At 39.9% G+C, this 12,351-nt stretch overlaps 6 protein-coding genes across 6 annotated transcripts; 2 read left to right on the top strand and 4 right to left on the bottom strand.

The window, feature by feature from the left end:
- Nucleotides 1–233: 233 nt before the first annotated feature.
- LOC113067193 (histone H2B) lies at nt 234–1,683 on the bottom strand. Its single transcript, XM_026239494.1, has one exon. The coding sequence runs from the start codon at nt 1,644–1,646 to the stop codon at nt 1,272–1,274; it is 375 nt and encodes a 124-aa protein (XP_026095279.1). The 5' UTR covers nt 1,647–1,683; the 3' UTR covers nt 234–1,271.
- A 971-nt stretch (nt 1,684–2,654) lies between these two features.
- On the bottom strand, nt 2,655–3,320 carry LOC113067191 (histone H3). Its single transcript, XM_026239492.1, has one exon. It carries the CDS (start codon nt 3,254–3,256, stop codon nt 2,846–2,848), a length of 411 nt encoding a protein of 136 aa, XP_026095277.1. The 5' UTR covers nt 3,257–3,320; the 3' UTR covers nt 2,655–2,845.
- Nucleotides 3,321–3,765: 445 nt separating this feature from the next.
- On the bottom strand, nt 3,766–4,310 carry LOC113067192 (histone H2A). Its single transcript, XM_026239493.1, has one exon. It carries the CDS (start codon nt 4,255–4,257, stop codon nt 3,871–3,873), a length of 387 nt encoding a protein of 128 aa, XP_026095278.1. The 5' UTR covers nt 4,258–4,310; the 3' UTR covers nt 3,766–3,870.
- A 2,145-nt stretch (nt 4,311–6,455) lies between these two features.
- Nucleotides 6,456–7,144, bottom strand: LOC113067189 (histone H2B). The gene has a single exon (XM_026239490.1). It carries the CDS (start codon nt 7,116–7,118, stop codon nt 6,744–6,746), a length of 375 nt encoding a protein of 124 aa, XP_026095275.1. The 5' UTR covers nt 7,119–7,144; the 3' UTR covers nt 6,456–6,743.
- A 1,273-nt stretch (nt 7,145–8,417) lies between these two features.
- On the top strand, nt 8,418–8,960 carry LOC113067188 (histone H2A). Its single transcript, XM_026239488.1, has one exon. The coding sequence runs from the start codon at nt 8,470–8,472 to the stop codon at nt 8,854–8,856; it is 387 nt and encodes a 128-aa protein (XP_026095273.1). The 5' UTR covers nt 8,418–8,469; the 3' UTR covers nt 8,857–8,960.
- Nucleotides 8,961–9,240: 280 nt separating this feature from the next.
- Nucleotides 9,241–9,928, top strand: LOC113067187 (histone H3). The gene has a single exon (XM_026239487.1). It carries the CDS (start codon nt 9,468–9,470, stop codon nt 9,876–9,878), a length of 411 nt encoding a protein of 136 aa, XP_026095272.1. The 5' UTR covers nt 9,241–9,467; the 3' UTR covers nt 9,879–9,928.
- Nucleotides 9,929–12,351: the final 2,423 nt, after the last annotated feature.

Below are 12,351 nucleotides of genomic sequence, written 5' to 3'. Positions count from 1 at the left end.
TTTTTATAAGGTGTGTATACAGTATAAAAATAATATGTATTATATTCACACTAAATGGCCTAATTATAATTTTTTTATTTTTTTTTATTTTATTAAATAATGTAATGAAAGTGCTGAGGTTTCTGTTCTGTGCAAAATGTGATTAAATAAAATCAATTAAATTAACGTCATGACCTCTCAGAAATGATTTCACCACCTTTTTTCACATAAAGGAAGCAATGACAATTTGATCGCCATATGCCATTGACATCTTATTTTATTCAGCAGTGCAATATTGTATTTGAAACATAAAGAATGGTATAAAACAGTTATATTTATAACAGTGGCCAGGGCTGTTCAGCCAGTGGTGTTGTACAGATACAGCAGAATTAAAGCATTTTCTCACTGCATGTTGTCCCTCTTATGCTGATTTGTAGAATCTCCAGTTTCTCAGTTATATTTCATTCCTCAGTATTCATATGTTGAGAATTATTCTTACATTGAATTGAGTCTTCAGTGCTGTATTTGATAAACACATCTCACCTTTTTGTGATTACTCCATTACTTTAAACAAAAAACAATCCATCGTCGCATTCACCTTTTGCATCAAACACAGATTTTGTGCAATGAAGATTACTACAGCAGCACCGGTCTCCACTTAAACATTAAAACTGAATTAGTACTTTTGGATGACTGAAGTGAAAATAAAGATAAAATTAAATAAAACAACGGTTTAAAATAACCACCAATTTAACCAAAATGAAATAAATAAACATGTTCAAATGAGGGTTTCCTGGCATCTGGCCTCCAGATGAGCAGTTTGATTATCAGAATGATCGGATTCAAGCATTTATACGGTTTTATTCATTTGTAGTTTAATAACCAGGTAGTAAGGCGATTCGAGATTGAGACCATTGCACCAGTGGCCCCAGACTATTCAAACTATTTATTTAAAATCAGTATATTTTTAACCACTTTTAATTGCTAGATCAGGGATATTCAAAATAATTTATTTTAGAAATTTCTTTAACCAATTAAAAGACCAAAACCAAGCCATTTAAAAAATTACCACATCAGTGGGCTCTAATGCCCTTGCTTCATTGCTTAAATCCTTGTTGCAGGTTTTAACCTGCCCTTTCCTCAAGATTTGAAAAGGAAATTAAGTGGAGTTCTGGATTCGTTGACCTAACGTTAAACCAACCACAGACCGCAATAGTACATAAAGCTCTTTAACTGAAAGGATGGGTGGCTCTTAAAAGAGCCGTTGGGGTTGTCGGGAGTCAGATCACGCTTCACTTGGAGCTGGTGTACTTGGTGACGGCCTTGGTGCCCTCAGACACGGCGTGTTTGGCCAGCTCTCCGGGCAGCAGCAGACGCACGGCGGTCTGGATCTCTCTCGAGGTGATGGTGGAGCGCTTGTTGTAGTGAGCGAGACGAGACGACTCACCGGCGATGCGCTCGAAGATGTCGTTGACGAAAGAGTTCATGATCCCCATCGCCTTCGAAGAGATGCCGGTGTCAGGGTGGACCTGCTTCAGCACTTTGTACACGTAGATAGCGTAGCTCTCCTTCCTGGACTTTCTGCGCTTCTTTCCTCCTTTAGCCGCGGTCTTAGTGACCGCTTTCTTGGAGCCCTTCTTGGGAGCAGACTTCGCTGGTTCAGGCATGGTGTAAGTGTTGAGTATAACACAATAGTCCTTTTACAGCAGAGTAATGGGTATTTATTGAAAGCTCATGCTAATTTATGAGGCCGGGTTGACATTCCCTGATTGGATCTTCTTGTACAACAAAAAAAGAAAACATATCTCATTGGTTAGAAATGGGCTGCTGTTCAGACACGTCCGCCAATCACAGGCTTCTAAATTTAAATGCGTCCCCCACCCTCCCCCACACATGAATCTCTGATTTTCCCGCTCAATACGTTTTGTGATGACGATTTCGAAAAGAAAAAAAAACTTATCATATCGGTTTGACATACTATTGTGCACATAATTTAATCAATTATTGGAGAGAACGCGACTTACTTATTGATTAATCAATCAATTTAAACTCGAGTGATTAATATCTAATAAGAGCTCGCTTGATCAAGTTAGCATGACGAAAATATATTTACAAAACCATGCCATTACAGCAAATAAAAATAAATAATCCAAACATTCCAGTTTGTCTGGGCAATGTATAAATGCTCTAAATCCCAGCCTTCTTTTTCACATTTCTTAAATTACATTGACGCATTCCTTAAATCTCTTAGGTTGATTAAAATCGAGAAAAATAATACATTATTTATAGGAATTATATTATATATGATATATAGGAAAATCAATAGGAAGCAAAATTAAAAAATAAGTAAATAATAATGATAAAAGCTTCTGGTTAAAACATTTCTGCAAAATAATAAAAAAAATACAGATTGGGTGTGTGTGTAAAATGGTTACTAAGAAATAATAATAAAAAAATGATTAAACATTTGGAATTATATTGTAGTACTTTAATGCAGCTGACCTCACAGTCCAGTGCAGTCTTATTTTATTCTCATTTACTGGCTGACACAAACCAGACAGTTAGAGACAATATATAAAATACAAATGGAAGGTATAAAAAATAATGAGATTGGTTTGAGAAAACAAGAATCATTAATAACTAGGATCTGAACTGGCCATCAAAGAAATAGGACGTTAGATATAAACTTAATACTGTGAATTTTATTCTGGCAAATTCGAGTCATGTGTTAGAAGTAGATTTTTTTTTTTTAAGTGTGTGTTAAAAAGAGCACAACAACAGAAACAAGGAAGTTTCACTCTGTTAGACAGATGGAGGTGGCTCTGAAAAGAGCCTTTGGTGTTGACTGTGTGAGTCAGTCGTGTGTTTAGGCGCGCTCTCCACGGATGCGGCGGGCCAGCTGGATGTCTTTGGGCATGATGGTGACTCTCTTGGCGTGGATGGCGCACAGGTTGGTGTCCTCGAACAGACCGACCAGATAAGCCTCGCTGGCCTCCTGCAGGGCCATGACGGCGGAGCTCTGGAAGCGCAGGTCCGTCTTGAAGTCCTGAGCGATCTCTCGCACCAGACGCTGGAAGGGCAGCTTGCGGATCAGCAGCTCGGTGGACTTCTGGTAGCGACGGATCTCTCGCAGAGCCACGGTGCCGGGCCTGTAGCGGTGAGGCTTCTTGACGCCGCCGGTGGCCGGAGCGCTCTTACGGGCGGCTTTGGTGGCGAGCTGCTTCCTCGGGGCTTTACCTCCGGTGGACTTACGAGCGGTTTGTTTGGTTCTTGCCATTGTACTTAGATTTCTGTCTAGCTTTCTAGAACGGAATGACTTGTTCCGGTCTGCAGCAACATTTTAAACTGTCCTGAGATATTAGGCGGAGCTTTAGCAGAGGCATTTGATTGGTTAATGTGGTTACGACGACAGCGTGAGGCAGCCAATGACAGTGCGTTTCCTGTTTTCGAAATTCGAACAAGTTGAGGCGGTCTTTCCCGCTCAAATGTTTTCCGTTCAGTCAGTGTCCCAATATTAGAATCTGAATTTCTGAAAACGCGGTTTCTATTTTTCTGTACATTTATCTGAATGCCGCCCTATTAGAATCAGACCTAACGTTAGAGGTACTCTTTGTAAGCGTATTTGTGTTGTGTTACCACGAATACCGTTTAAGGTATTTCCCTAACAGGATTTATGGGTGGATGAACTTGGTTTCCCTTTCTTAATAACGTATTTTCTCTACATTTTATTTTTATAATCATAATTCGCTCTGCTCGCGTCCAATGAAGACACAGCAAATCTTATAATACAGTTATCAGAGCAGCTGGTCTTTATTTCCTAAATACAAATCGCTCTTCTCGAGAAAGTAGGTGGCTCTGAAAAGAGCCTTTGTGAATGGTGTATTGTTCTGTTTATTTAGTTTTGGCGGGCTTCTCGGTCTTCTTGGGCAGCAGCACGGCCTGGATGTTGGGCAGCACGCCGCCCTGAGCGATGGTCACTCCGCCCAGGAGTTTGTTGAGCTCCTCGTCGTTACGCACCGCCAGCTGCAGGTGACGGGGGATGATACGGGTCTTCTTGTTGTCCCGAGCGGCGTTTCCAGCCAGCTCCAGGATCTCAGCAGTCAGGTACTCGAGTACAGCGGCCAGATACACCGGAGCACCGGCACCGACGCGCTCGGCGTAGTTCCCCTTGCGGAGGAGTCTGTGAACACGACCGACGGGGAACTGAAGTCCTGCCCTGGAGGAACGGGTCTTTGCCTTGGCTCTGGCCTTACCGCCAGTTTTGCCTCTTCCGCTCATTCTGATAGTTTTGAATCGGTTGCTTCTACAGATTACCGCAGAAATAATCGAGCTACACTCTGACAATCAGATTTTAAGAGCGCTTGCTCCTCCACTATTGGTTAGAGTCGATCACAGCTGAACACCAATCACTGCGTCGCACTCAAGATCCAAACCCCTCCTCTTTCTATCCGTTTCATCTTCATTTTGCTGACTCGGAACTTTGAGTCTCGCTCAGGAAAATGAACAAAGCTGTTTTCGAGTATTTCGTTCATTTTTATCAAAATATGAATTACATGTTACTTCCCTAACATGTCTAATAGTCAGGGGCGTAGCCATCTTTTCAGAAGTGAGGGGGACAGAAATTACACACACACACACACACACACACACACACACACACACACACACACACACACACACACACACACATATATATATATATAACATTACCATATAACATTTCTGTAATCTATATAGCCTACTAGTCAACAGTTTTTTAACAGATTTTTTTAATCTTTTAAAATAGTTTTGAAAGAAGTCTCTTCTGCTCACGAAGCCTTCCTTTATTTCGTCCAAAGTACAGCAGAAGCAGTAATATTGTGAAATATTTTTACTATTAATAACTGTTTTCTATTTGAATATTTTTTTTAATGTAATGTATTCCTGTGATCAGAGCTGTATTTTCAGCATCATTCCTCCAGTCTTCAGTGTCACATTAATCAGAAAACATTCTTAATTTGCTGATTATCAATATTAAAAACAGAGGAGTACATTTTCTTCAGCATTTTTTGATGAATAATTTGAAGGATCCACAGATCAGCATTTATGTGATTGTTTTTTTGTTTTTTAAATAAATGATAGAAATTAATACTTGTATTTAGTAAGGATTTTTTTTTATTGATCAAAAGTGATGATAAAGACATCATTTTACATGTTCTTCTGAACTGTCTATTCATCAAAGAAAAATTATACTCAGCTGTTTTCAACATTATCATAATACAAGTTTTTTTTTTCTTTTTTTAGCAGCAAATCAGAATATCAGAATTATTTCTGAATTTTCTCTAATTTCTAGATTTTAATTGGCTTAGAAATCTGAAGATTTCAGTTTCAGTTTAGTTTCAGTTTTCTTGCAAAACTGCTGGACAATAACAAATAATAATGATTTGTTTATAAACTACAAGCAATTGTTATCACATTATAAGGCAGAATAGTTTATATACTGCAATAAATGCTATGTCAATTAGCACTGCTTTGTTCATATACTTTGTCACCTGCTAGAGATTTTTTTTGGACTTGAAAAAAACAAAACCGAAAACAACTGTTTTCATGCAGCGATAGCTGGACGCTGTTGTCCATGTTAGGAGTTTCCTGTGCGCGAGTGCGCCCTCCGGCCTCTGTGATGTTCATCTAGCCTTCTCGGTCCGAAAAAAACATCAGGTCATGCGCAGACTATCCTGTCTCTTTGATTTTAAATCTATATTTATTCACACCATTTATTGAAAACCTCTATACGAACACATATCCCCGAAAAAGTGCGGGGGACGAAATTCTGTGATGATAAAAGTGTGGGGGGGGACACGTCCCCCGCGTAATCTACGCCCCTGCTAATAGTACTTACGCAAACAAAAAGAGCATTGATATATAAGTGCTATAACAAGTCTCAGTTAGGTTAACAAAGTACACGTAGCAAGGGCTTTTAATAAATAAAAAGAAAACATAATAGAATAGAGCAAGCTAGTGTTAGAGGTATATATATATATATATATATATATATATATATATATATATATATATATATAGTATAATAAATGAAAAGAAAATAGAATACAAAAAGATTAAAAAGGTAGTTCGATTTTTTTTTATTTTTTTTTTAAGAACTTGAATAGTAGTGCTAAAGTTAAAGGAACAAATAAAGATGGAAGAGATGTGTTTTAAGCAGATTCTTCCTGTCCGGATTGAGTTGGGCAGGTCATTCCACCAGGAAGGAACATTTAATTTAATGTGTGTAAAATTGACTTTGTGCTTCTTTGGGATGGCACAATCAAGCGACGTTGATTTGAAGAACGCAAGCTTCTAGAGGCACATAAGTCTGACTAGTAAATTAAGGTAAATGGGTGCAGAGCCAGTGGTAGTTTTGTAGGCAAACATCAATGCCTTGAATTTTATTCGAGCAGGTGGAAGCCAGTGCAAATTAATAAACAAGAGGTTTGACGTGTATTCTTTTCGGCTCATTAAAAATTGATGTAGCTGCTGCGTTCTGGATTAATTGTAAAGGTTTGATAGAACTGGCTTGAAGACCTGCAAAAAGGACATTGGACATTAACGTTACTTAAATCCTTGTAGCATGTCTTAACCCGTTTTTTTCCTGGAGAGTTAAGTTGTTAAGTATAGTTCTGGATTTATAGACTTAACTCACCACAAACAACTGTACATAAAACTCTTTAACTGAAAGAATGGGTGGCTCTTAAAAGAGCCGTTGGGGTTGTCGGGAGTCAGATCACGCTTCACTTGGAGCTGGTGTACTTGGTGACGGCCTTGGTGCCCTCAGACACGGCGTGTTTGGCCAGCTCTCCGGGCAGCAGCAGACGCACGGCGGTCTGGATCTCTCTCGAGGTGATGGTGGAGCGCTTGTTGTAGTGAGCGAGACGAGACGACTCACCGGCGATGCGCTCGAAGATGTCGTTGACGAAAGAGTTCATGATCCCCATCGCCTTGGAAGAGATCCCGGTGTCAGGATGGACCTGCTTCAGCACTTTGTAGACGTAGATAGCGTAGCTCTCCTTCCTGGACTTTCTGCGCTTCTTTCCTCCTTTAGCCGCGGTCTTAGTGACCGCTTTCTTGGAGCCCTTCTTAGGAGCAGACTTCGCTGGTTCAGGCATGATGCGAGTGTTGATCAAAACACAATAGTTCCCTTTACAGTAGAGAACTGGGTATTTATTAAAAGCTCATGCTAATATATAAGACTGTGATGTCATTCCCTGATTGGATCTTCTTGTACAACAAATGAAGAAAACATATTTCATTGGTTAGAAATGGGCTGCTGTACAGACACATCCGCCAATCACAGGCTTCTATATTTGAACGCTTCCAGAACCCTCCCCCACACACGCGTCTCTGATTTTCCCGCTCAATCTGTTGTGTGATTGGCGATTTCGGAGGGGGAAAAAAAAACAATTTATCGTTTTGACATACTATTGTGCTCGTAATTTAATTATTAATTTAATTATTGGAGAGATCACGAATTAGTTAATAAACTTAAACTCGATATTAAGACAAAAACTTTATATTTTAGTGTACTAAAAGGTTTACTTTATGAATTATGATTTTAACCTATTCCCTGTAGTTCTCTTATTAACTCATTCCTTTCCAGATCATACTTGGGGCAGAAAAACAGCACATCTTTTTTCCTTTACTTGGCATAATTCGCATAATCCCGAACCATAATTCCCTATAATATAAAGTGTAAAATTGAGTTTAGTATGGCCCACCCTTAGTCTTGATAAAATAAACTGATCCTCTCTACTTAAATTTAGTGTCATATTACTTTGTCTTAGTGACAGTTCAGTTCTTCTAAGATCTAAAGGCATTTCTCCCATTTCAACCTGCAAAGCTGCAGTTGGTGTAGATCTCATAGCCCCTTTACATAATCGTAATGCCTCGTACTGTATTGTGTCCACCTCTTTTAACAGTATTAGCAGCAGATTGATACACTATACTTCATAGTCCACTACAGATCTCATCAAACCCGTATATATCTTAGAGCCATCCTCTCAGCCCCCCATTCTTTCCCCACTAAACACCTCATAACATTCATTATCAATTTACATTTACATTTTTAATATGTATTTTAAACGTCAGTTTTTCATCAAACCATATATCCCAAAATTTAAAACATGATACTCTTTCTATTTCGTGACCATATAATTTACTTTTTACTTCTTTTCTAATCCTACATTTTGAAAATATTAGAGTTTTTGTTTTTTTGTTTTCAATAGAGAATCTAAAACACCATTTATATCACCACCTTTCAGCAGCGAGACTCAAAGTTCCGAGTCAGCAGGTAGAAAGATGAAGGGTTTGGATCTTGAGGGCGACGCAGTGATTGGTGTTCAGCTGTGATCGACTCTAACCAATAGTGGAGGAGCAAGCGCTCTTAAAAGCTGACTGACAAACTGTGGCTCTATTATTTCTGCCATAATCGGTAGCAGCAACCGTTTCAAAATCTCCAGAATGAGCGGAAGAGGCAAAACCGGCGGTAAGGCCAGAGCCAAGGCTAAGACCCGTTCCTCCAGGGCAGGACTTCAGTTCCCCGTCGGTCGTGTTCACAGACTCCTCCGCAAGGGGAACTACGCCGAGCGCGTCGGTGCCGGTGCTCCGGTGTATCTGGCCGCTGTACTCGAGTACCTGACTGCTGAGATCCTGGAGCTGGCCGGAAACGCCGCTCGGGACAACAAGAAGACCCGTATCATCCCCCGTCACCTGCAGCTGGCGGTGCGTAACGACGAGGAGCTCAACAAACTCCTGGGCGGAGTGACCATCGCTCAGGGCGGCGTGCTGCCCAACATCCAGGCCGTGCTGTTGCCCAAGAAGACCGAGAAACCCGCCAAAACTAAATAAACAGAACAATACACCATTCACAAAGGCTCTTTTCAGAGCCACCACTTTCTCGAGAAGAGCGATTTGTATTTAGGAAATAAAGACCAGCTGATCTGATAACGGTATTATACGCTTTGCTGTGTCTTCATTGGACGCGAGCAGAGCGAATTATGATTATAAGAATTAAATTTAGAGAAAGTACGTTATTAAGAAAGGGAAACAAAGTTCATCCACCCATAAATCCTCTGTTAGGGAAATACCTTAAACGGTATTCGTGGTAACATAACACAAATACGCTTACAAAGAGTACCTCTAACGTTAGGTCTGATTCTAATAGGGCGGCATTCAGATAAATGTACAGAAAAATAGAAACCGCGTTTTCAGAAATTCAGATTCTAATATTGGGACACTGAAAGGAAAACATTTGAGCGGGAAAGACCGCCTCAACTTGTTCGAATTTCGAAAACAGGAAACGCACTGTCATTGGCTGCCTCACACCGTCACGTAACCACATTAACCAATCAAATGCCTCTGCTGAAGCTCCGCCTAATATCTCAGGACAGTTTAAAAGGTTGCTGCACACCGGAACAAGTCATTCCGTTCTAGGAAGCTAACCAGAAAATCTAAGTACAATGGCAAGAACCAAACAAACTGCTCGTAAGTCCACCGGAGGTAAAGCCCCGAGGAAGCAGCTCGCCACCAAAGCCGCCCGTAAGAGCGCTCCGGCCACCGGCGGCGTCAAGAAGCCTCACCGCTACAGGCCCGGCACCGTGGCTCTGCGGGAGATCCGTCGCTACCAGAAGTCCACCGAGCTGCTGATCCGCAAGCTGCCCTTCCAGCGTCTGGTGCGAGAGATCGCTCAGGACTTCAAGACGGATCTGCGCTTCCAGAGCTCCGCCGTCATGGCCCTGCAGGAGGCCAGCGAGGCTTATCTGGTCGGTCTGTTCGAGGACACCAACCTGTGCGCCATCCACGCCAAGAGAGTCACCATCATGCCCAAAGACATCCAGCTGGCCCGCCGCATCCGTGGAGAGCGCGCCTAAACACACGACTGACTCACACAGTCAACACCAAAGGCTCTTTTCAGAGCCACTCACATTTTCACACGAAGAGTTTCGGTTGTTTCTACATTTTAACAAACTATGTTATTGAAAAATAGGGTTAATGTTTACAAAGCCCGCATTTACTTTATCCAAAATACAGCAAAAGTAGTTATATTGTGAAATATCTTTACTATTTAACCCTTGTATAATGGTGTCTGTATTTGTGGGACTGTTTTTCACTTTTTATCAAAAGAAAATTATACTGAGAATTGTTTTATTTTTAACTCCAGACTCATTGGCCTTGTTGACTTATTTTCTGTGAAGAACATTTATCAGATATTTTTTTTTTTCAGTAACCACTCACTACACCCCCAAACTGAATTACAAACCCAAAACTGCAGCTTGTCCACCAGACCCACAAACACTGGCTGAAACATATATATATATATATATATATATTTTTTTTTTTTTTTTAACTGGTTTCTTGCTGTTTTTGAATGAGCTATGGTTGATGTGCATAACTGGATGGTGAAATTGAGATGAAATTATTAGTTTGCTAGAACCACAAGCAGTTCTGTCTTGGCAGAAGTAAAAGCGAACAATGTCAGGTAGGTTATTCCAGAGTTTAGGTGCTAAATAGGAAAGGGTCTGTTGGTCGCAGTTGATTTTGATGTTCTAGGTACTATCAAATTGCCTGAGTTTTGAGAACGTAGCGGATGTAGAGGATTATAATGTAAAAGGAGCTCATTCAAATACTGAGGTGCTAAACCATTCAGGGCTTTATAAGTAATAAGCAAGATTTTTAAATCTTTACGATGTTTGATAGGGAGCCAGTGCAGTGTGGACAGGACCAGGCTAATATGGTCATACTTCCTGGTTCTAGTAAGAACTCTTGCTGCTGCATTTTGGACTAGCTGTACTTTGTTTATGCAGAACAACCACCCAATAAAGCATTACAATAATCTAACCTTGAGGTCATAAATGCATGGATTAGCATTTCGGCATTTGACATTGAGAGCATAGGCCTTAATTTAGATATCTTTTTGAGATGGAAAAATGCAGTTTTACAAATGCTAGAAACGTGGCTTTCTAAGGAAAGATTGCGATCAAATAGCATACCTAGGTTCCTAACTGATGACGAAGAATTGACAGAGCAGCCATCAAGTCTTATACAGTGTTCTAGGTTATTACATGCAGAGTTTTTCGGTCCTATAATTAACACCTTTGGGTTTTTTAATTTCAGAATATAGCAGTTAGAAATTACTCGTCATCCAGTTTTTTATATAGACTATGCATTCACTTAGTTTTTCAAATTGGTATGTTTTGCAGGGCTGCGAATATATAGAAATATAGAGCTGAGTATCATCAGCATAACACTGAAGCTAACACCGTGTTTCCTGATGATATCTCCCAACGGTTGCATGTAAAGTGTGAAGAGTAACGGCCCTAGTACTGAGCCTTGAGGTACTCCCTTATATGTCTTTGCCTTTCTGTCAGTCATCGTGAGTAGATTGTTTTGCCTTTGTTGAATACACTGATGTTTCTGTGGCTTATCATATCATTCATGTGAGATACAGGAGACACTTGACCTCTGTAATGTCTGAGGAGAATATGCCTAGATCTACACAGGGGCAACTTTTGAGAAATGTTATGGGCAAGGTTGCCATCAACGGGCAAACAAGTGAGACACAGGACCCACGACTGATCTAAAGTATCCAGTTGCCCATTCTCAATGGGAAAGCTCCCGAGCAGCATTGCTCAAAAAAAGTTGCCCAGTGTATCATCATCTTTAGGTTTTTTCTCAGGTGCACATAGGGTTGAACTGCCTGTCTGTTTTGCATTTTGTATTTTTAACAGCAGGACTATGTAATATAATGCAAATGTATCATGCTAATTGCTAATGACAATTCAGCTAGTATTAGCTTTGTTATTAACTGCCACAAAAGCTCAAATGTCCTTTGGTGTGACACTTTGGCCTGTCACACCATAGGACAAGACCTCATTAAGAAGCTATTAAAGCTACTAAATAAAGCTTTTTAATATATTTTTCATTGTTTTTTGACCAGTTTTGATGATTTTAATTTCAATAATGACTTCCATAATGTTTATTACCGTTTTTTGGAGACTACATAAAATATTATGAAGTGTTACTAAAACAACTATAATGTATAATGTAACAACTATAAACAAATATAAAGTACATAAATACAGTGCTGCTACTTATAATGTTACTTAACTTTTTTTTTAGAACAGAAAGAACTGAGGGGGAGATGAGTGCAAAAGAGAGGACCAGACAGTATAGGAAGCAAATTAAAAAAAGATCCACATAGAAAGGAGGCGATCCTAAGAGAACGACGGAGAAAGTAAATCAAACTGAAATGTTGCCATATACATCTTAAAATAATTCAGGGATCTTGCTGAGTGACTGAATTACTGCTTATTATTCATCATTAGAATAGACCTGTGTGAGGTT

This window comes from Carassius auratus, chromosome 50 (genome assembly GCF_003368295.1).
Source record: "Carassius auratus strain Wakin chromosome 50, ASM336829v1, whole genome shotgun sequence".
Classification (NCBI taxonomy): Eukaryota; Metazoa; Chordata; class Actinopteri; order Cypriniformes; family Cyprinidae; genus Carassius; species Carassius auratus.
Note: the sequence above shows the minus strand (reverse complement) of the source record. Positions and strands in the feature narration are given on the sequence as shown.